The sequence below is a fragment of the Sinohyriopsis cumingii genome, chromosome 4 (assembly GCF_028554795.1).
Source record: "Sinohyriopsis cumingii isolate HCF-2022 chromosome 4, ASM2855479v2, whole genome shotgun sequence".
In the NCBI taxonomy this organism is placed as follows: domain Eukaryota; kingdom Metazoa; phylum Mollusca; class Bivalvia; order Unionida; family Unionidae; genus Sinohyriopsis; species Sinohyriopsis cumingii.
The window spans coordinates 85391421-85413854 of NC_142964.1; the positions used below are offsets into that span (position 1 = coordinate 85391421).

The 22434-nt window shown below is 35.0% G+C and overlaps 1 protein-coding gene across 1 annotated transcript in view; it reads right to left on the reverse strand.

The window, feature by feature from the left end:
• The window catches only part of LOC149801585 (uncharacterized), a 125109-nt gene that overhangs the window by 102158 nt on the left and 517 nt on the right, over positions 1-22434 (reverse strand). The window contains exons 2-4 of the mRNA XM_089956813.1: positions 20290-20444; positions 5956-6031; positions 1351-1429 (exon numbers count right to left, since the gene is read on the reverse strand). Coding sequence (XP_089812939.1) covers positions 1351-1429; positions 5956-6031; positions 20290-20427 — 293 coding nt within the window. The 5' untranslated portion in view covers positions 20428-20444. The remainder of the gene's footprint in view (positions 1-1350; positions 1430-5955; positions 6032-20289; positions 20445-22434) is intronic.

A 22434-nucleotide genomic window follows, 5' to 3' on the forward strand; every position in this document is an offset into this window, starting at 1 on the left:
CACTATAAAGTAGTCCATACAAATTACAAACCTATAACTGATACACTGTATAAACTAGCCCATACAATTTACACTATCAAGTAGTCCATACAAATTACGAACCTATAACTGATACACTGTATAAACTATCCCAAACAATTTACGCTATAGAGTAGTCCATACAAATTATGGACCTATAACTGATTCACTGTATAAACTATCCCATATAATTTACACTATAGAGTAGTCCATACAAATTATAGACCTATAACTGATACACTGTATAAATACAAATTACGGACCTATAACTGATACACTGTATAAAGTAACCCAAACAATTTACACTATAGAGTAGTCCATACAAATTACGGACCTATAACTGATACACTGTATAAACTATCCCATATAATTTACACTATAGAGTAGTCCATACAAATTATAGACCTATAACTGATACACTGTATAAATACAAATTACGGACCTATAACTGATACACTGTATAAAGTAGCCCAAACAATTTACACTATAGAATAGTCCATACAAATTACGGACCTATAACTGATACACTATATAAACTAGCACAAACAATTTACACTATAGAGTAGTCCATACAAATTACAGACCTATAACTGATACACCGTATAAACTAGCCCATACAAATTACACTATAGAGTAATCCATACAAATTACAAACCTATAACTGACACACTATATAAACTAGTGGTAGCTTGCAGGAAAAAATGTTATACTGAGACCAGGATTTCCTTCACCTTGTGCTAATCCCATACATTAATTAGTGTCTTATCCTTCAACAAAACCACTAGACCTGTCCAGAAAAGTGTAATCTAATTTGTCTGAAAATATCAATGAGCCAGCTGACGAAATACAGCATTTTTATTTTTAAGTTCTTGAAAGACACTGGTAAATTATTAATACTCAGCTCCCTGCTGGGGCTCCATCAGGCAGCCCCTCACATTAGGGAAACTGCCTTCTTAATTGTATCAAATGCTATAAACTTATGACCTATGAATGGGGAACAATACTGTTTCTGTTCTCCATATTTCATTGGTCACTGACAATTAATATGACTTGTACTGCATGAATGATCATAAGCTTGCTCACAAGGTGATGCATTGCTAGATAAATTCATCCTGCAAGCTCTTCCAAGCAGAAGATAAAATAATGGAACTCTGAAAACATATTCTTTTAAAGTTGTAATATGCTAACATAAATAATAATAATAATAATAATAATAATAATAATAATAATAAATAAATAAATAAAATAGAAAGGACTTAAACATTTCCACACACACATTAATCTGTAAAAGCAGACCAATTATACATCCTCTTTAAACTTATATCAATGTACCTGACAGTTTTCTGCTGGTTCTCTGGTTGTTTCTCTTCACTGGCAGTGTCTGGAACTGAATCTGCTGATTTTGTCTTTCCTGAAAATGTAAAAGCTTAACCGATACATTCTGATAATTGTGCAAAAAAAAAAACAGGCATACATTGGTCTAAATTGGATTAACAAACACCAAGGACAGGATAATTTCCAACTATTCAGAAGAAATTGGTGGTATATATGGTATGTTGTTAAACAGTACTTCAACCGTGGCTAACTTCATCTGGACATGATTTTGCATTGGCATCATTTTATAATTTAATTTTATGAATGTCAAACTGTATTCATATCCATCCATCCATCCACCCACCCATCCATCCACCCACCCACCCATCCACCCACCCATCCATCCATCCATCCATCCATCCTTCCATCCATCCATCCATCCATATAATATCAATTACTAGATTTATTTTTGAGGACATTAAAATTATTGACCAAATTCCATAACAGTTTTCATAAAGAAAACAAATGACCAGTTAATACTATACTAAAGCAGCAGCATCAAATCTGGTAGGTTTGGAGGTGGGGTGTGAAAAGGGGGCTACTTGAACATGCCATCAGGGCTGAGCAAATCCTATAGCCCGACGTCCTGGGCTAGTAATTTTTGAAGTCGGGCAAGTAAAATTTTCCAAGTCGCTAGTCCGGGACAAGTGCTTTTTAAAAAAGTCTGGCTAGTCCTTATTTTCGTGCTTTAATCACTATATCGACCTTTATTTGGCCAGTCATGCCCACTGGGCGTACCGAATACTTGTTTCTTCTCCTCTTCATGTATACATTTTACATCCTGTTACCGCTTGACTGCATATTGGGCTAAGCAACCAAATTATTGGCAAATCAAAACACGTCAAACAAAAGAAACCAGTATGATCAATTAGCAGTGTTGTAAGCAGTTTTGTTGCAATGAGTTTACTCAATCTAGATCATAACCAGTGGCTCACTATGATTTTAATCCAGCGAGTCAGTGTAATTAAATTAATGAAAGGTACTTTACCGACATCAGTGTTGGTTTCCTTTATGAACTGATTAAATGACAGTAATGATTCTTTAATTTATAATTGATTTTACAGATGATTAACTTCCACGTGCGATATTGTGTTTGAAGCAAAACAATTATGCTAATTAATGAGCTGTTTCAGTTCGTATTTAAAAGAGAAAATTGATCTTATGATCACTTTAAAAGTAGTTGTCAAGCAAGCTGATAGTTACTCTGCAGATAAAATGAGTTTGGTAAATTATTTTCGCAAGGAAGGTAATAACGGCGATTCGGAGAAGGTAAATTTGTTTGAAAATGGAGGGATAAAACGTAAGACAGATACTGAGTGTGCTTGTTATCCCTGTCTTGAATATATGACTCGGAAGGTGGCAGGTATATACATGGACATATTTTCAAATCCATGAGCTAAAACATATATACATGAACTTGAAGAAGCCAAATGTATAACAACCAATGTTTTTAAAAATTAAATTATTTTGTTTGTTTTTTATATGGATTAAGTACATACGTCTCATCAAATCTCGGCAAGTGATTACCATTTTGGGACCAGTGAAAAGTAAGGTGGGACTAGTGAAGAGTAAGGTGGGACTAGTGAAGAGAAAGGTGAGACTAGTGAATTTTCTGAAACCACTTGTCCTGGACTAGTGGTTAAAAAAAAAATTTGCTCAGCCATGCATGCACAGGAATCATTGTGATATCAATGCTTACTAGGAGATTGAAAGAGTCCCTATCGGCTGCACCCACTCCCATTTGTGGGCGAAAGAGACAGAGGCCTGCAAATCTCCTCTTATGCCTTTCTGGCAAACATGTCTAGCTCCACTTGGGTGACAGACAGGCTTAAATGGAAGCTGCTTCCTTGACTGGGGATGAATCCCTATAAAGAACTTTGCTGAATGCCTAGTGGGGTGATCAGTGTGGTGGCCATATTGGATGTGCAAGCAGCTCCCCTTTCATTCAGTGCCAACTAGACATCATAAATAGTCTTCTGGTAAAAACTCCATGGCAACATTACTTTTCATTCAGGAGGAGTAGCATTAACAAAATTTTCAAGATGCCTGCTCTGGTGGCCATAATGGACATCAGATCAGCACAATGTTCATTTAGGACCATGATGACATCAGAAGAACTCTTTTAGTGAAAAACCCTGTGTTGAGATAGCCATCTATTAAAGGTGGACAAATAATAACAAGATTTTGAAGATATCCACTGTGATGACTATATGTCACCAGATTAGCACCATTTTCATTTAGGACCAACCTGACATCATGTGAGGTCTTCTAATGAAAACCAAACGACAATAAGAGTTTTTGTTCAAAGGGGAATATTGATAACAATATTTTCAAAATAGCTTCCATAGCAGCTATACTGAATGTCAGATTAGCACCATTTTCATTTAGGACCAACTAGACATTGTAAGAAGTATTTCAGTAAAAACCCATTGCTGATATGACATCCATTCACAAGTAGTAGCAATAACAAGATTTTCAGGCCGGTCACTGTGGTAGCCACACTAGACATCACATCCAATAGCATCATATTTATCTAGAACCAAAAAGACATCACAAGAAATCTTCAGGTGCAAAGCCCATGTTAATATAACTTTCCACACCGGAGGAATAACTCTAATAAGATTTTCAGTTGCTTTTTTTATCAATTTGGTTTATGCAATATAAAAAAAATTAATATGCATATATCATACTTCTGCATTTATAATGCACAGTATTTTCATAATTCCTTGCAATATCTGTCATGTGTATTTGGGGGCTTTGTTTTGGGGGGAGATATTTGTAGAATTAGCTGTCTCACTTAACTTGTTTCTTAAATTTCCACAGGATCACCATTCCTTTCATAACCTATAGTAAATTCCTTACACTATAATCTCCACATCAATTTTTTTTATTCTGGTGATACATCACTTCTGCATAGCATACATATCAGGGGGAAGTAATACCTGCATCAGCTTTGGTGCTGGTTGTACTTTTAAACACAATTATTTGCAAACAACACTAAATAGAAACCTCAATATTTGACCTTTAAAGTCATTATTGTGCAGAAGGACAAGTTAGATTTTCGGGTCTAATTACCCTGGGCAATGGATTCTAATATATCTTCCTAGTTCTCTATGAAACGAACAAAACTGCATTGTTCCATGAAATATCATCACTTAGTTTCATGATCTCAAAATTAGGTAAAGAAACGTAAAGTATATCTTTATAATATTTTTTTCTTTGATGACTTCGTCTGTATAATTCTACGAATAAATCTTTTTGATATCTTTGAAATTTCTGTTGAAAAACATGATTACCAAAGACATTTCTACCTAACTGCTTGACTGAATTGAACTGACACCACATGTACAAGCTATATATACATCAAATGAAATAATTTTTCTTCTTTCATGTACAGTCTGATTAAGTAAAAGAGCTACATGGGTTCCCCACATAAAGGTGTCTGAATGCTATGATCTGACATCCCGAAACTTACACACAACATGTAAAAATTCAGAATTCTAACACTGACATTGGCAGCATTGCAGCCACCATCATAAAAAATGACATGTAGATTTTGTACATGCAGAAAAGTGACATATATATCTTGCATATGCAGAAAAGTGACGTGTAGATTTTATATATGCAGAAAAGTTATATGTATATCTTGTATATGCAGAAAAGTGACATGTAGATTTGGTATATGCAGAAAAGTAAGTGTGTGTGTGTGTGTATGATTTGGATTTTTAACATAGCTTTAAATTTTTTTTAGTCATATCGCTATGATATCTGCAGTATGGCAGTTTATAGTGATGTCAAGCACTGGGTCATCATGCCACAGACATGTAGCATGATGTCCCACCCAGTCACGTTATCCTGACACCAGGCCAACCAGTCCTAACACTAACCTCTTAATGCTGAGTGCCAAACGAGGCAGCTGTTAGTACCATTTTTGTAAGTCTTTGGTATGACTCGGCTGGGAATAGAACCCACAACCTCCCACATCCAAGGTGGACGTTCTAACCAGTAGGCCACCACAGCGGTCTCAGAAAAGTGACATGTATATCCTGTATACGCAGAAAAGTGACATGTATATCTTGAATATGCAGAAAAGTGACATGTAGATTTTGTATATGCAGAAAAGTGACGTGTATATCTTATATATGCAGAAAAGTGGCATGTATATCTTGTATATGCAGAAAAGTGACATGTACATCTTGAATATGCAGAAAAGTGACATGTATATCTTGAATTTGCAGAAAAGTGACACATCTTGAATATGCAGAAAAGTGACATGTACATCTTGAATATGCAGAAAAGTGACATGTACATCTTTGATATGCAGAAAAGTGACATGTACATCTTGAATATGCAGATAAGTGATGTATCATGTATATGCTGAAGCAACAATATGATGAAACAAAAAAAGTTTTCCTCTTCAATGATGATATATGGACCTTCAGGCTGATGACATTTGTTTAAGCTACATACTACCACAAAACAAATGTTTCTCTGACATGATGCTTGTAGCAAAGGAAAGATTGTAAAATGCTGCAAAAAAATCTCACTATATGATAGAGATACCTTTTGTGTCTGATGAGCTTCCTTCTGACTGCTGCATTAATCGAGGACTTCGGTTTCTATCCTTTTTCTTGGGCATCTAAAAAGAACACTATAGCTATTAACTAAGTACATGTAAGGGAAATAAAGTCTGTAGAATGGATATCCAGGATTACAATGCTTCCATATGTCAAAGTTATACAGGTCAGAAAGATCAGGGATGGTCATGGCTTTTAAAAAGTTGTCGACAAAAAAAATCGCCAACCTTAATATTTTGCTGCTAAGTAGTTAATATTTTTCCAAGTCTATTAATATAATAGGCAATGAAAATTGAAAAAGATGGGATAGTTATTACTTTATTGACAACAAGCAATACAGCCATAATATTACATAATAAATCATGACATCACTGTTTTGCACTACTTCCATGGTCTTTGCATCCCGCATCACCATTAGTGCATAGGTATGACTGTTGTCACCTGAAATAAATGTATTATCAAATGTAAAATATCTACTTTCCTGACATCACGTCTCTGTCTCTCATTTTTTAAAAAGAAACAGGTATTAAGGTAAATAGAAACATCAGGTATTAAGCAAATCTATATTATATATATTATTTTCCAAATAACAGTTTTGTAAGGAACTTTAGTTAATGACATTTTAATACTAAAACCCGATAATCATACTTTGCAATGTAAGATAAGTGACATATAATGCGACCATCGATTTCATGCATTCAGGAATTAAATGCCCCCCCCCCCCTTATGGCTATCTTCACAAAGTACATCTCCATGAACCAGGAGTTCAGAAATTTATTTTGCCGTGCTTTACATGCTTTGCTTGTAGTGAATTGCTTCCTAAATCCCAGGATCACTGAACGCTGTAGATTTTTTCTCCACAAGCAAACATGGATATCCATTCCCACCAATGAAACGTACATGTTTCAACACCTGGCAATAATAATATATATAAGATTAATTACCATCATTAAATTAAAAGAAGGACTGAAGAATCATATCACATACCATATGTTGCCCCACAGAAAATAATTGGGAATAAATATGTTATTTAGTAAGCAGTGTTACATGCATATATGAGTTACCAATAAGGAAATAGGGTGGGCTATAAAATGTGGGAAATAGCTATCACATGTATGGTAACTTGAGACCACATTTGAACTGTTAACATAAATTCACAACCCATTTTAGGCATTGTTAGTAATAACAAAAAAGGGCATTGTTTATTTGTCAATCAATTGCTAGTGCTTTCACTCACTGTAAACAGGCAGTTTCTTTGAAGTATGTTGAAGAGGCTTCAGTCTAACCTTTAGCTATTGTGTAGTTTGGGCATAGCTGATCAGAATATGAAATGGAGGCATGTTGGTGGGGAGGGGGGAATAATGTACTCCACAGGGAGAAACAGCGTGTCCTTTGAGAATTTCACGTGTATTGGACCCAAAAAATCAGTGAATATTTAGTGAAAACAATGCTTACATGTGCACACACAAAAAATCCCTATGGTTGGTCCCAATCTGGGTGTATTCGGATTCAATTACCCAACCTGGTTTTTGAAAAGATTTATTTTTTGCGTGACACACTAGAATAACTGTACAGTATTAACTAAATTTATTCAATGACTATTTGAATTCTTTGGAAATCTTTCTGTACATTTAAAACTTCAACACAGAAACAGCATTTTTCATTGATACTTATTCGGATTTCTTGTAACTATTGGACTGAAAGGATTTTTAGGAAATAGGAATTCATTCACCATGCTGTAAATTAATTTAATTCTTTCACTCCTGTATTTTGAGAAATAAATTATTTTCCATTATGAAAAACTTGTTCATTTTGCCATTTCTTGCTGCGTAGTTGAAGTCCCAGGAGTTGTGACATGGGATTGGTGGCACAAGTAAAAGATCAATGAGCAAAATTAGCATATATTACTTACCCTGCCTGAATTCATGTTTGGTGACACACTCCTTCTTCAAAATATCACAACCAATTGAAAATGAATTGACAACTTGTGCCTTGATACATATATTACAGAACACCTGCTTTAACTTTCTATCATATCTCAGCCATGGATGCCCAAGTTTCCAGCTGTTGAGAAATTTTCGGGAGCTTTTGACCCGTTCATAATGATGTGGTGTTGCACTTGAAGCATTACTACCATCACTATATGTAGATGATGTTGGACTGTCAGGTATAACATCAGGTTCAGTGGCTGTGTTGTCTGATGAATCTGCACTAAATCCAAATGCTATTAATTTTGTTAACTAACTCTTAGGATGAGACGATGAACATGCAATGGTAAACTTTTGTTAAACCATGATACTTTTGTTGTAGAGTTTAACGCCATTTTTTCAGCACACAATAGGCTATACATGGCGGCCAGTATTAATGGTGGAGGAAGAGCCCGGGAAAACCCCAGAAAGAACCACCAACCCACGAGAAGCTACTGGCAAGCTTTCTCACATACCCACAATGGCTGACTCGAACCCGCGCAGACAGAGGTGAGATGGCAGTGATCCATAATGGACAGCACTTTAGACCACTCAGCCACTCGGGGCCCCTCAAACCATGATACAGTTGCAATGTTGACAGTATATAATTCTGATTGAGGTTTTTTCCATTTGCTTTGTTTTTATACACAGCAATCAGTACTTCAAAGGTAATCAGTTTTCTCTGAAGTTTCAGCAAAAATATTTTATTGGTACATTTAAAAAAAAACAAACAGAAGGATTAGCCATCATTCAATTAATTGTAGCTGTTTCTGTTCACGTCTTCAGAGGTTGGTCGATTATAGGTATAGTCCGGTAGCATGACTGAGTGTATCACAGCAGACATTACTCAGGCCAGATGTCAACATAAGATGTAAAAATGCACTGTAAAGATGGGTTTGTCAATACAAAAAAAAGGATTTGTTTATGTAACAGACAGAGTCCAGTGCATTGTGCATCCAAGTTTGTGGCTTCCTTTTGTGGTTCCTTTGAATGTCTTCACTCCAAAATCCATGACTGTATGTACAAATTAAACAGCGAAAAAGGTTGTCACCAAAAAAATTGCCCGATGGTATATTTTGTTGCCAATAAGGAATTTTTTTTTCTCGCAATTTGTGACATTGGTGAAGCCCAGGATGATCCCTGAGGATGCTTTCTACTGAAACTTGTCCAATGCTGTTGATTGCACATGTTATCAAAACTACTGTTTCAAAGTTTTCCCTAGTTTTATATCATCTGTACACATCAACATTATTTCTCCAATAATGAAAGTCTCCTATGCCAGGACACTTTCTGTCAAAGTTGATACAGTCCTGTTCATGGTATTTAGAATCAAAGTTTTGTAAATGTTTTCCTACTTTTAGCAACAGCAGCTATTTTTAATGGCAGAACATTTGCATAAATATGAAAGGCAGTCAATCTAGGACTTCTGTCAAATTTGGTAAAATTCTGTGAAGGGGTTATTCAGAATTAGTTAATAAAATGACTTTTGATTTGGCTGCATTTATCTTCATACCAATGTACTCACACCAGTTATTTCCCAAGTCCTGATTTAAGTAAGAGCTAAGCTCATGGCTACTTGATCCAATATTATATAATGTTGTGTAATCAGCAAACATGTTGGGATGGATAGCTCAATGTGAAATGAAAAATCATTGATGTATAGCAGCAAGAGTAATGGTTCAAGAACTGATCTTTGTGGAGAACTCAGAATTCAACACTAACTTCCTCCCAAGCTAGCAAACTATTCTTCAAAGAAATCTTAATTCCAATGTAAGCCCAGCCACCCTCTATTTGGGAATATCCATGGAATGAAAGAATGAAGGTTCCATTCAGAAACCTTAGTTTCCCACAAGGATAAACAATTCAATGGTTTTTCATTGCCTGGTACTGCAATAGATGTCAGTAAATGGTGGGTTTTTCTGACATATATTTGTATGGAAATCACTGTCAACAATCCCAAAACTTGAAAAATTTCATTTTCAAATATATTGCCATATTCCTTTCATAAGGATTCATCCAATAAAGATTACTGTTTTCTACAGGAGTACACATGCTGTATAACATGAAACTCCATATCTACATCATGACTCATATTGGATAGATTACCATATATACTCACGTATAAGCCAAATAATTTAGGAAAAAATAAAGGCCTGAAAGAAGTGGGGGGGGGGTCGGCTTATCCACGGGCCAATGTCTAAACTTGAGAGTGTTAAGATCTTTTTGATGACTACTGTAATGGCTGTAAATCTTGGGATGCAAACAGTAATTTTTTCCGTGTCCTACGACATAGGCATGTAAAAAAAAAAAGAACTTTCGATAACCTGACATTTATTAAACTGTTATAAAGTACTATGATTGATTTTGTTATTATTTTGCATGTGCATATTTCCTGATTTCTCCAACACGAAATTAAATAAAGGTAAATACAGACTTAATGAATTGTGGCCGGTTGAGTTTACACGGAAGACCAGGCTGAACTATAATATACAGTACTTACACAGTGCAAAGCGTGCATAGCATCACTTAAATCCTTATTTATTCCCAAACATATTAGATGCAGATTTTGCTTTATTCCTTGTTTCGACAAAATTGCATTCTTCCAGATAACATTTCAGCTAGTCCTTAATAGCTGTTTCATTTACGCTGAATCACACACTCACAAGTTACTCATTTTCAAAGATAGAAGCAATCCTACAAATTGAGTAATATTTTAAAAAAGGTACGCACATTTAATTGTATAAGGCACATAACCATCATAATTTACATGTTCACGAAGAGTGGTAATAATAAAGGCTAAAATTCTCATATAGATCAACTAAGATCAACATCAATCAATTTTATTTTACGTTTTGGCTGAACAAACATCCCATACATTGGAAGGCTTGATGTTTTGGCGTCTCCTATGTTGATAGCCGGCAAATTTGTCTTTCATTTTGCGACAGCAGTACAGGCCAGTGAATCATCAAAACCCTGAAACTGGCTTGTGCTAAGACGGAATTTTGACTGGCAACTATACCAATAAATTGATGTGTAATTGCCTTTTATTCCATAATATTAGCATGATTACAGTAATTTTGTAAAATGGGGTGAACTTTTCAAAAGCCAAGTAGGGAGACTGAATAAAAATAAAGATATTGGGACCTAAAATTGGGAGGTTTTTCGTGGCATTTTAAAAGCCTTGTTTTCACTAAACATTGATCGATCTTCCTGGTCCAATATGTGTGAAATTCTCAAAAAAACTCACCAATTCTCCCTGTGATGCACCCTATTTCCCCCCAGGTCATGCCCTATTTTCATATTCTGGTCAGCTGTGGTCAAACTGCACAATAGGTAATGATTAGTCTTAAATAAAACAGGCAAGAAAGCTAGCGTGACTAATTAAAAGTTAATCCTTATCGAGGCAACTATGCTGTGAAAACAACTGGCCTCATTCGTAATTCAAAGAAACCATGTTCTACACTATTGTGTGTTACGCAAACACTAGCAACTGATTGGCAAATAAAGGATTCCCAGTTTTGTTGAACTAAAGATACCAAAATAGCCAGCGTCATGGTACCTTACATGTGGTAACTTTTTCCCCTCTTTGTATAGCCAACCTTATTCCCTTATTATCAACTCGTAAAGCATTTAGTATTGTTTATTATAAAACATGTATTCTGAATTAGTTTTCTGATGACACATTTGCTGCGTGGTATGTATTTTCATGCCTTCTTTTAATTTAACCATGGTAATTCACATTGGTATATACGGTATATAAGTGCCAGGTGTTCACTCATGTAAGTTTCTTTCATGGGAATGGCGCTACAGCATATGGAGTTACAGCATTCGTAGTGATCACTCTTGGGATTGAAATTAATTGTGAACAATTTTTCTTTGTTCTGGTTTATTTTTTATTTTTGTATTGTTGAATTTTTTTAAAATCATTAATTTACATGAATATTGTTTAAACTTAACATTCTAACTAATGAAGAAGCGAATTCTTTCTAGTAACAATAATTCACAGGTGATAAAACAGAACATGTAGGACTTTTCTTGTTTAGAAGAAATGAAAATCGAAGACATAATGTAATAATTGGGAGTTCTCTGCAAAAATCGGAAGACATGAAATCGGGAGGTAGGCATGAAGCAACCCCAAAAGTCTGGAGTTTTTTTTCTCCTCCTGGTGTGACAATTGACAGGTACAGTGTAAGGTCGCTTACATCAAAGCAAACTACAACTCATCTTTTGCGGTATTAGCATAATTTTGAATTTTCTGAAACTCCATTATTGTATTTTGGAAATATTAAAGTTTAGCGTAATGGTGCCCATGATTCAACTCCATGGGATGTACTTAATGCAGCGTGCAATCAAACCTACAATGTACATGCAGTAGCCCCATTATATAAATACGTTCAGTAGCCTAATTGCAAGCGTTGAATTGAACTGTATTGTCATTTGTTGTGTTGTCATACTGGGATTCCATTTTAATGAGTTGGTATTTACAATGTCAAAGCAAAGTAAAAATGCAATTGCCAGTGCACTGATATAAAATGTCCAATGCAATAATGCATAAACAAAAAATAATTGAGTCAAAAGGGAGAGGTAGTGTTACAGCAACTCGGGACTGCTATATTCATGTCATCGTTCGTTCATATTATAAAGAAATCTAAATTAGGCAGAAACAATAAGAAAACAAAAAATTAAATAAATTACTTAAGATAAGTATACATGTAATTTTTTTTAAATATAAGTTTGCCTAAATAGACGCATTTAGGACTTACCTCGTGCATCTTGAGAATTCTTGGAGTTGTAGGTCGGCTTATCTTATACATGGGTCATGCACTTTTCAGTGTTTATACCCGTTTAGTTTGGAGGCAGTCGGCTTATACGCAAACAGGCTTATACACGAGTATATACAGTAGGTTTTGTTGTTTCCATCAGAATGTTGTTGTTGTAGGGTTTAATGCCATTTTAATGTTGCAGCAATATAATTATGTAATAGTGGACATAAACAACAGTTCATGGAACTGATCTGTCACTTGAGCTACAGTAGAGAGCACAGAAAGCTTGTTTTAACCTGTACAAACTGCCTTTTAATAAACACAGACTTGTTCACTAAACAATTAATTTCCAATTTTCAAATTCTTTTCACCAATCAGTAATCCTTCCCTTCTTTGGTGCCCATGATTAACTCTCTTGAATGGTGGTTTGGCTAAATTGGATAATTTAGTATGAAAGTTGGTTGAAATTGAGAGAGTTGGAATTCTTTTTTCAAATGCATATTACTGGCCATTCTTCTTGTAAAAAATAACTCCAAACTTAAATAAATATATGGTGGCATTTTTTGCCAGTGATCTTGGGCAAGTTTAATAATATCTGACCAGATGAAACATAAAATTTGACATTTCTCTTCTCAATTTCTCCCATTCTACTCATAAAGATGTATGACAGCTCGCTGAAAATGTATTGACATTAAAATGACTCCTATATTACTGAAAGGTATCACTGTAAATGTGAACAACACTAAGAAATCTACTATATGTGTGCAACTGCAATTTCTAAAGTTACAAACCTACTTGTTTACCGAAGGAGTCATTTATTAGAGCATTCATGGTTTTGACTCATATCTGTATAAAGCACGCATTGGATACATCTGGTTCTTTAGTAAAAGCATAAGTCGTGTAATGGAGAAGTGTTGTTGTTGTTGTTGTTGTTGTTGTGGGGTTTAACGCCATTTTTCAGTACATGACAGGCTATGCAACCCCGGGAAGAACCACTGACCCATGAGAAGCTACTGGCAAGCTTTCTCACATACCCACATTGGCCGAATCCTAGACAATGGAGAAGTGTATAGTGTTGAGTATAATGCAGATAAGGACAAGTAACTATTGCAACTTGCTGTTGAAACCTTTTCCCAGGGTTTATAATTACTGTGATATAGATCTATTTGACTGGATACAGCAGATGGTGTCTGTCATCATTAATCATTATTCCACTTGATTATAACCATGGAATTACAGTTATTGCTATCCCATTGTCTAGCCATGGATTACTTGAATTCAGAACATAGGACAAATGCAATGAGTGTTAAATATCTAACATGAATCTCATCTGGGGCTTTTTATTTTTTATTTGTATACTGTTATGTATAATTAATTTGTATCATGTGTTGGCTTTTGTTCATGACTATATGCGATATACATTTTAAGCAGGGTCTCAAACTCAAACCATCCAAAGGGCTGCATGAGGGCATTTTTGATGGCCCAAGGGCCACACCACCTTTGTTACCCCTTATGACACCTTGTGACGCCAATCATATTGTGGGCTACATAATACGGCTTGGCGGGCCACATGTTTGAGACCCCTGATTTAAAGTGTATTGTACGGCTGACCTTCATCCATAACTGAAGGTAGGAACTGGGCCTACGTTTAATGTCACATAGGATAAACATGTTTATTAAGTTTGAGTTCAGGATACGGCCTTGATTCTAACCTTAACATTTCTAGAAAAAACATCTGCTTACTATTTGATGGAAATTTCCATTCAGATGACAGAATAGTCTAAATTGAAATATGACTGTTCATAACTTATAATGTTCTGGAAATTAACTTTTGACCCTCATCCTGGTTCTAAAGTTGTGTCTAATGTTTATATTAAGGTTGATTATATTAGAATTACTCATTGCTACCTTAATATCTAAGTGAAATCAGTCATTGTTGTGCTAAGTTTCAATTTGACAGGATTTGTGGGTTTTTTAATTATTCACTGGAATTACAAAGTGCTTATTCACTGGAATTACAAAGCACTCAATAATTTTCAGACTAAATCACTATTTTGGAATTATTGTTAATTCATTCAAGGATGTTTTGGATTATATCATTGAGATACATCAAGACTGTTGGCACATTAGCACATTCAAGACTATTAGCACATCAACATATTCAAAATTGGTATTCATTCTGAACACCACTGGAAAAATTCATACTGAATACTCTAAACATCTGGACTTGTGATAGAACTTTATAGGCTATTTGGGAGGTAATTCACATACTGTAAGTTCCTTTTAAATTTTCAATTTGTATTCAGGGAAAATAAATTATGTGTTGAATTTTACAAAGCTTGTTGGTTTTTGCTCTTTTCTGTTAAATAACTGAAGAATACAGAGTCATAATAATACTACATTCAATATCTTTAAAGTGGGCTGTGAAAATAGCATTTGAAATTAAAAGGAAACTACATCATAATAATAACCAGTACATTTATCAAGAAAGAACACTGAAGGTACTCACTGATGACCAACAGTATGCAAACTTTATTCATGTGTGAATGCTTTCAGTACTATACTCAATAAACAGGCATGTACTTTGTAGCTATGTAATTTTTCTGATGTCCACTCTGCAATAGGGCTGGGGTGGTGTAATTTCCAAGAAATTATTTATTATGGCTGCAATAAAATCCATAATGGACTTCCACCAGATTGTGTAGATATCTACCAGACTTAAAGACATCAACCAGATACAGTGGACTTTTGCTATTCAGAAACCCAATCTGATTAAAATCAAACCTCTACTGTCCTGTGTGATGATCTGAGAGTAACCACTTTGGGATCATGTTCTGGTGACCTCTGAATAAGCCAATGTAAATACAACTTTCGGAAATTTTAAAGTGAATCAAATCATTCAGAACACATTGATGCTTTTCAGTCTCCCAAATTCAAAGATATAAGACTTCATCTGACTGGCTGATAAAATTAGCAATTATGGTAATGCATGAACTGAAGGTCTAAGACTAGAAGATGTTTGCCAGAGACACGACTCAATCTGCATCAGACAGAACCACAAATGTTCAGTCCCTTTTCTTTCATAGCCATTTGATCACAATCAATAGTAGTGATCTCATTATAATAATCAAGGAAGGCATAACACTAACTTTTAACTAAATATTCCAGACATGGTTTGTAGCAAATTATCAGAATTCTGTAAATTATGCAGAATGAGGGAAATGGCATGAAACATAGATGCAATAAGATAAAAAATGTTTACTGATATACGTGTAATATACAAACAATACTACTGTTTTCTGACATGTCAAGTATTTAGCTTACAGGCTAACCAAAATACAACCAATAGAAATGCATGATGAACATAAAATACAACATACATATTGCTAATATGTATTCAACATTTAATGAAAGGGAGTCCACTTCTTAAAATTCTTTTATAAATGAATTTATAAAATTTTCAGCACATATACATTATCATAACAAAGGCATATAATATCTTCCACCCAGGGTTTTGCCCACACTAAATAAGTTCATTACATTTATTTTTATTTTGTGTATTATTACAAAATTTTAGGTTTTGTAATTTTACAAAAGAATGGTAACTTGCATTTTCCAATAAATTTTTTTCAAGACACCTTTTTACAGATATTTATCAATTAAGAAAGTAATTAAGAAATATTCTTTCCATTCAAAGAACTATGAACATACTGTACTGGTTTAATACCAATATCAATATCAGTGAACACGATGATCTTGCAAGTCAGTTTTTTTTTTATGAATAGGATGCATCCCACGAAGTCCATCAAAGGGGCTGACACTCTAGTGGCCAAAATTAATGACCAAAAATTCAGATAAGACCATTTCTTTCTTTCAGTGTTGAAATCATCCCTGATATTTTTCAGTGCTAAGAAGATAATCATAATTACTGCTGTAGTAATCATACTGGATGTGAGATTCACGCCATTCTCATTTAGATCAAACCAGACATCATTTGAAGTCTTCTGATCAAAACTCACATCAATATGCATGCCCATCCATTCACTGAGAACAAGATTTCAAGACTGCAATTGAGGCAGCCATAATGGATGTACAGTTGGCACCATTTTCATTTAAAATCAACTAGGCATCATAATAAGTCTTCTGGTGAAAACCCAATGTTGATATGGCCATCCATTTGGCAAGGGTATAAATAATCTTTTCAAAATGTCCACCTTGGTAAGCATATAAGAATTCTTCTGGCAAAATCCCAATGTTGAAATTACTTTCCATTAACAAGGAGTAAGAATATTTTTAAAGATTTTCAAGATGACCACAGTGCATAATTGTAACCATATCAGATGTCACCCAGTGAAAACCCTATGTTGAGATAAATGTTTTTGGAGGAGTAAAATTAACATGGTTTTCAAGATTGCTGTTATTGGTGGCCATATTGGTGATCCAATTTGCACCATTTCCAATTAAGACCAAATAGATAATCATAAAAAGTCTTTCAGTGAAAGCACAATGTCAAAGTGACCAGCCATCTAGCAGGGATGGTCCTGGCTTTTAAAAAGCTGTCGCCAAAAAAATCGCCAACCTCAATATTTTGTCGCCAATTTTCAAAAAGTGTCGCCAGAACAAGTAGTGTACATTTTTCCAAGTGTTAATTCAGTCTATTAATGTAACAGGCAATGAAAATTACAAAAGATGGGTTAGTTAATTCTTTAATTACAACAAGCATTAACAAAATCTTACAAAGTGTTACATGAAGATCCGTCGCAATTTTAGGGCTGCCCACTTGTTGAATGCAGTTTCAAAGTCTAATTTTTCACATCTGTACATGCTGATTCTCATGAAATTCTCGAGAGATGAGATGCAGAGTTTATTTCTGATGTCAGTTTTTGTGAGGTTCATCTTACTGAATCCACGTTCACAGTCCACAGCACTGACAGGTGACACCAGTAGTCTATCAGCAGTCCCCCCCCCCTTATGGCTAGCTTCACAAAGCTTGTAGTGAATTGCTTCCTAAATCCCAAGAATGATCACTGAATGCTGTATAAATTTTCTTGACAAACAAAATAGGATCTCCATTCCCACGAATGAAACTTACACGAGTCAACACCTGGCAATATTGGACCGTATATATAAGCATAAATTCACACCCAATTTAGAGATTCTTTCACTCTTGTATTTTGAGAAATAAATAATTATTATTAATTATGCAAAACTGGCTGTTGTTTTTTTTTTTTTTTTGTGCTATTTCTCGTTTCGGAGTTTAAGTGTCAGCAGCCGTAACACGGATTGATGGCAAAAGGAAAAGATCAATGAGTAAAATGCTGCACTGGCGACAGACATAATTGTGATTGAGATTTTTCCATTTCCTTTGTATTTATACACAGTAGTCGGTACTTCAAAGGTTATCAGTTTTCTATGAAGGTTCAGCAAAACTACTGTACTGGTATATGTAAAAAAAAAACAACAACAACAGAAGATTTAGACATTCAGTTAAGTGTATCTGTTCTATTCGCGTCTTCAGAAGTCGGTCAGTTGTAGGTATAGTTCGGTAGCATGATTGACTGTATCACAGCATACAGTACTCAGCCCAGATGTCAGCATAAGCAGATTATGATGTAACAATGCACTGTAAAGATGGAGTTGTCAATACGAACAAAGGATTGTTTGTGTAACAGATTGATTCCAATGCATTGCTTAGTCAAGTTTGTGGCTTCCTTTCGTTCTCCCTTTTAATTTATCCAGTCCAAATCTATGATTGTATGTACAAATTAAATAACCAAAAAGTCTGTCGCCAAAAAAATCGCCAGATGGGATATTTTTGTCGCCAATAAGGAAAAAAAATCGCAATTTGCGACATTGGCGAAGCCCAGGACGATCCCTGCATCTAGGAATGAAAGCAAGATTTTCAAGAGCCAATGTGGTGGCCATAATGAGGTCAGATCAGTACAATTTTCATTTAGTAGAGTGATGATAACATGATTTTGAAGATGTCCACTAGTGGCCATACTGGATACCTGAGCAGCACTATGTTTCATGTAGGGCCAAATAAACCTTTTCAGAAGTCTTGTTAAAAAGTCCATGTTGATATGACCATTCATTCAGGAACAGTGCTAACAAGATTTTCAAGATGATGGTCATGACATCCAAGCTGGATGTGTGAGCAGCATCATATTCATTTACAACCAACTAGACATCACAAAAAGTCTTCTGATCAAAACTTCATGTACAGTATGACTTTTCATTCAGGAGGACTAGTAATAACAAGATTTTCAAGCTAGCTAACATGGCAGTCATATTGGCTAGTGGCACCATTTTCACTTAGGTCCAATGTGATATCATAAGAAATCTTTTAGTGAAAACTACACCCAATATGACCATCCATTCAGGAACAGTGATAACAAGAGTTTCAAGATCACTCATGGTAAAAAAACATGTTAATATGACTTTCCATTCAAAAGCATTGTTTACAATACGTTTTTGAAGATTGCTGATGTGGCAAATGTATTGGACATCAGCTCAGAACCATTTTTACTGAGGACCAACAAAATGAATTTTTGTGATAACTGAAGGATAGACGTTCCATAAGTTTTTTTGGTCTATGACTAGAAGAGCTAAAAAGAGATATATCAATTATGAATATGAACTTTATAAAAAAAATTATTTAACATAAACTGAACAATGTTCAAACAAATTTAAAATTGCTCAGTCAAGGAAAAATGATCTTGAGATGATACACTAGCACCATTTCAGTTTATAGGGGCACCAACAGGGGCCTTGCTTTGTCATGCAATACACACACACACAACCCAGTCCACCAGAAAGATATTTTGTCCCTTGACCCCCCCTTCCACTACTTTTCCAACTTATCTCATTACTTTATTTCTTACTGAAATGCATTGTGCTCCAGTGGCTATTAAACATAGTAAACTCAACAGGAGTCTACAATTAATCCTTGTGGGCAAAACCAGCGGATTCTCTTTTTTTTTCATAACTGCTTCTATTTTTGACTTTAGCACAACTTTCCAACACTGTAAGTTTGCGTATTAATTATGTCAAATGTCATAACTTTCATAGGACAGTAATGGTTTTTTCTAAGATAGCCTGTACAGATTAAATATTACTGACATTTCATTTAGCATAACTTCTTTGCACATTGATCAATAATGATGAAAATTGTATGCAAAACGAACCCCAACTTTCTATGATCACCTTTACAGCTGCTGGATCATTCTGCAGATGGCATTAGTTTTGGATCAATACATGTTTGAATTCTACAGCCAACACAATCAGAATGTAGCTGTTAGTGTTTGCTTGACAAGAACAAAAAGATTTTTTTAAAGAACATTTATGAAATATTTTTGTTTTGCAATACCTTTAATATACATGAAACTTTTGAATTTAAATGTCCAAAACAATGTGCACAGCTGAAGATAAGGTCCAATAATTACAATATATTGTAAATGGTTGCCATTTTGTTTCACATGATTTCAACTGAAAATCTTACTTTTTCTATATTATTCAATTTCCTGGAACCCTAACTTGTTTTAATTGAAAAGTTTAACTCATGATAAAAAGAATATGAGTTTACCAGACCTGCAGTGCAGGCAAACTACGCAGTATCTCTGCATGCTGTTCTGTGTCACTGAGCCGCTGAGACTCCCCTTGAGAGCCCAGAATGATGAAACTTGTCTCTGTGGGAGTTGGGATCAGGTTAGAGTCATCTGCATCCATTCTAACCTCATCATGAACTGAAATGTAATCAAAAAGTTAAGAAGTTGATATTGATGAAAATTCCATATAATTTCTTGTCTTGACACAGATGATTATAGTTTATAAGAATTTCAATTAAGCTAGTCTTTGAAATTAAGTGAATCTATCCTTATAGCTCCAACTTCACGAGTTTTCCTTTTTCGTATCTGTCACTACACTACTGGTTCCAATAAGAGGAACCTACTCTGCAAATATTATAATATGCTCACCCTGGTTTAATGAAAGAACACAAACTTCTCAACATATTTATTCTGAGAATAACAACCAAAAACCTGCCAGTATCAGAGTACCCTGGAGAAAGCCTGAATTATCAAGCCTTCAGCACATGTTAGTGATGTTTTTACTGGTATCACGTTACTACTGCAGTGACATGTGCTCTCTGCTGGGTAAATTTGGCTTAATTCTCCAGGTTGCTGTGACAGTGATAGGTTTCTGGTTGTTGTTCTCAAAATATATCTGTTGAGAAGTTTGTGGGGTTTTTTTTGTTTTTCTATAAACATTAACTTAATTTATATTTTAGATTTGTTTTCCTACAACAACATTAGAAATGGGTTACTGCTGATATCATATGACTACTGGACCTCTGATGCCATGGACATATTGTTTGTGAGATTTGTGTTATGTGACTTGTAAGGCAAATGGCAAGTTCCATGTCAAATGTCATCAAAACTGTACTTGTGTCTTGTCTGTCATCTGATTAAAGACATAATACATGTTACACTGGCAACTTCTGAGAAAATAAATCATGTTCCTATTGATTTCATGCTGGTATGGATCAATGAAAGGTTGTTAAAGCTAACTAGACCGGCTAGAAAGTGCCTACCCTATGCTGACACCACAATGTCAGCAAATTCCAACATTTCAATAGGCAAATGATTCTGACCCTACACCCCAACATAATTATCCAAATATCAAAACTGGCGTGGAAAGGGTTAGATAAACCTTGGATTACCTAGTCCGAGTTTCCTCTAACTCTTGCCACCCCATTTTTGATAGTTGGATATTTATGGTGAGGTGTAGGGTCAGTGTCCATTCCCTATCAAAAAGTTGGCCCAGCAAACTTGAATGACCTTTCATCAAGGTATACCTGCATCAAATCGATAGGAATATGATTTATTTTCTCAGAAATTGCGATCGTAGCATTCGTTCTGTCTTTAATCCACTGATAGACGAGACAAATGTACAACGCTGCTGAAATTTTAACTGGATATGGCCATTTGCATTCCAAGTCATGTGACTACACAACTCTCGCAACCTAGATGTCAACAATATCAGAGGTATAGTCACATGATATCAACAGTAAACAATTTCTAGTGTTGCTATAGGAAAACAAAACGAACATATAAATGAAAGTCATGTTACTTTTATAGAAAAATGAAAAACATAAACTTCTCACAATATTTATTGCGAAAACAACGACCAAAAATCTTTAAATGTTGCAGCAATTTGAAGAAAACCAGATTCACTATGCAGAGAGCACACATCAATGTGGTTGTCACGTGACACCCACAAAAACCTCGCTGACACATGCTCGGTACTTCTTGAAAATGGTTTTCTCCATACTGCTGCGATACAGACAGGTTTTTGGTTGTTGTTCTCAGAATAAATATGTTGAGAATTAAGTGTGCAGTATATTTATTTACAAACATTAAGTGACTTTTATATAATATGTCCAAATTCTATGTACAACAACTTTGGACCTGTGTTTATTGTCAATATCATGTGACTATATGACCTCTGATGTTGGGTGCGAGATCTGTATAGTCATGTGACTCGGATGTAAATGACCAGATCCTGGTCAAATTTCAGCAACGACGTACTTTCATCTCGTCTGTCAAAGGATTAAAGACATGATGAATGTTATGCTCAAGACGAAAGGTCGTTCAAGTTTGCTGGGCTGGCTAGTAAGAGGCTACCCCATGCCGACACCAAATGGTGGTGGCTTATTCCAACTTTTCAATAGGGAAT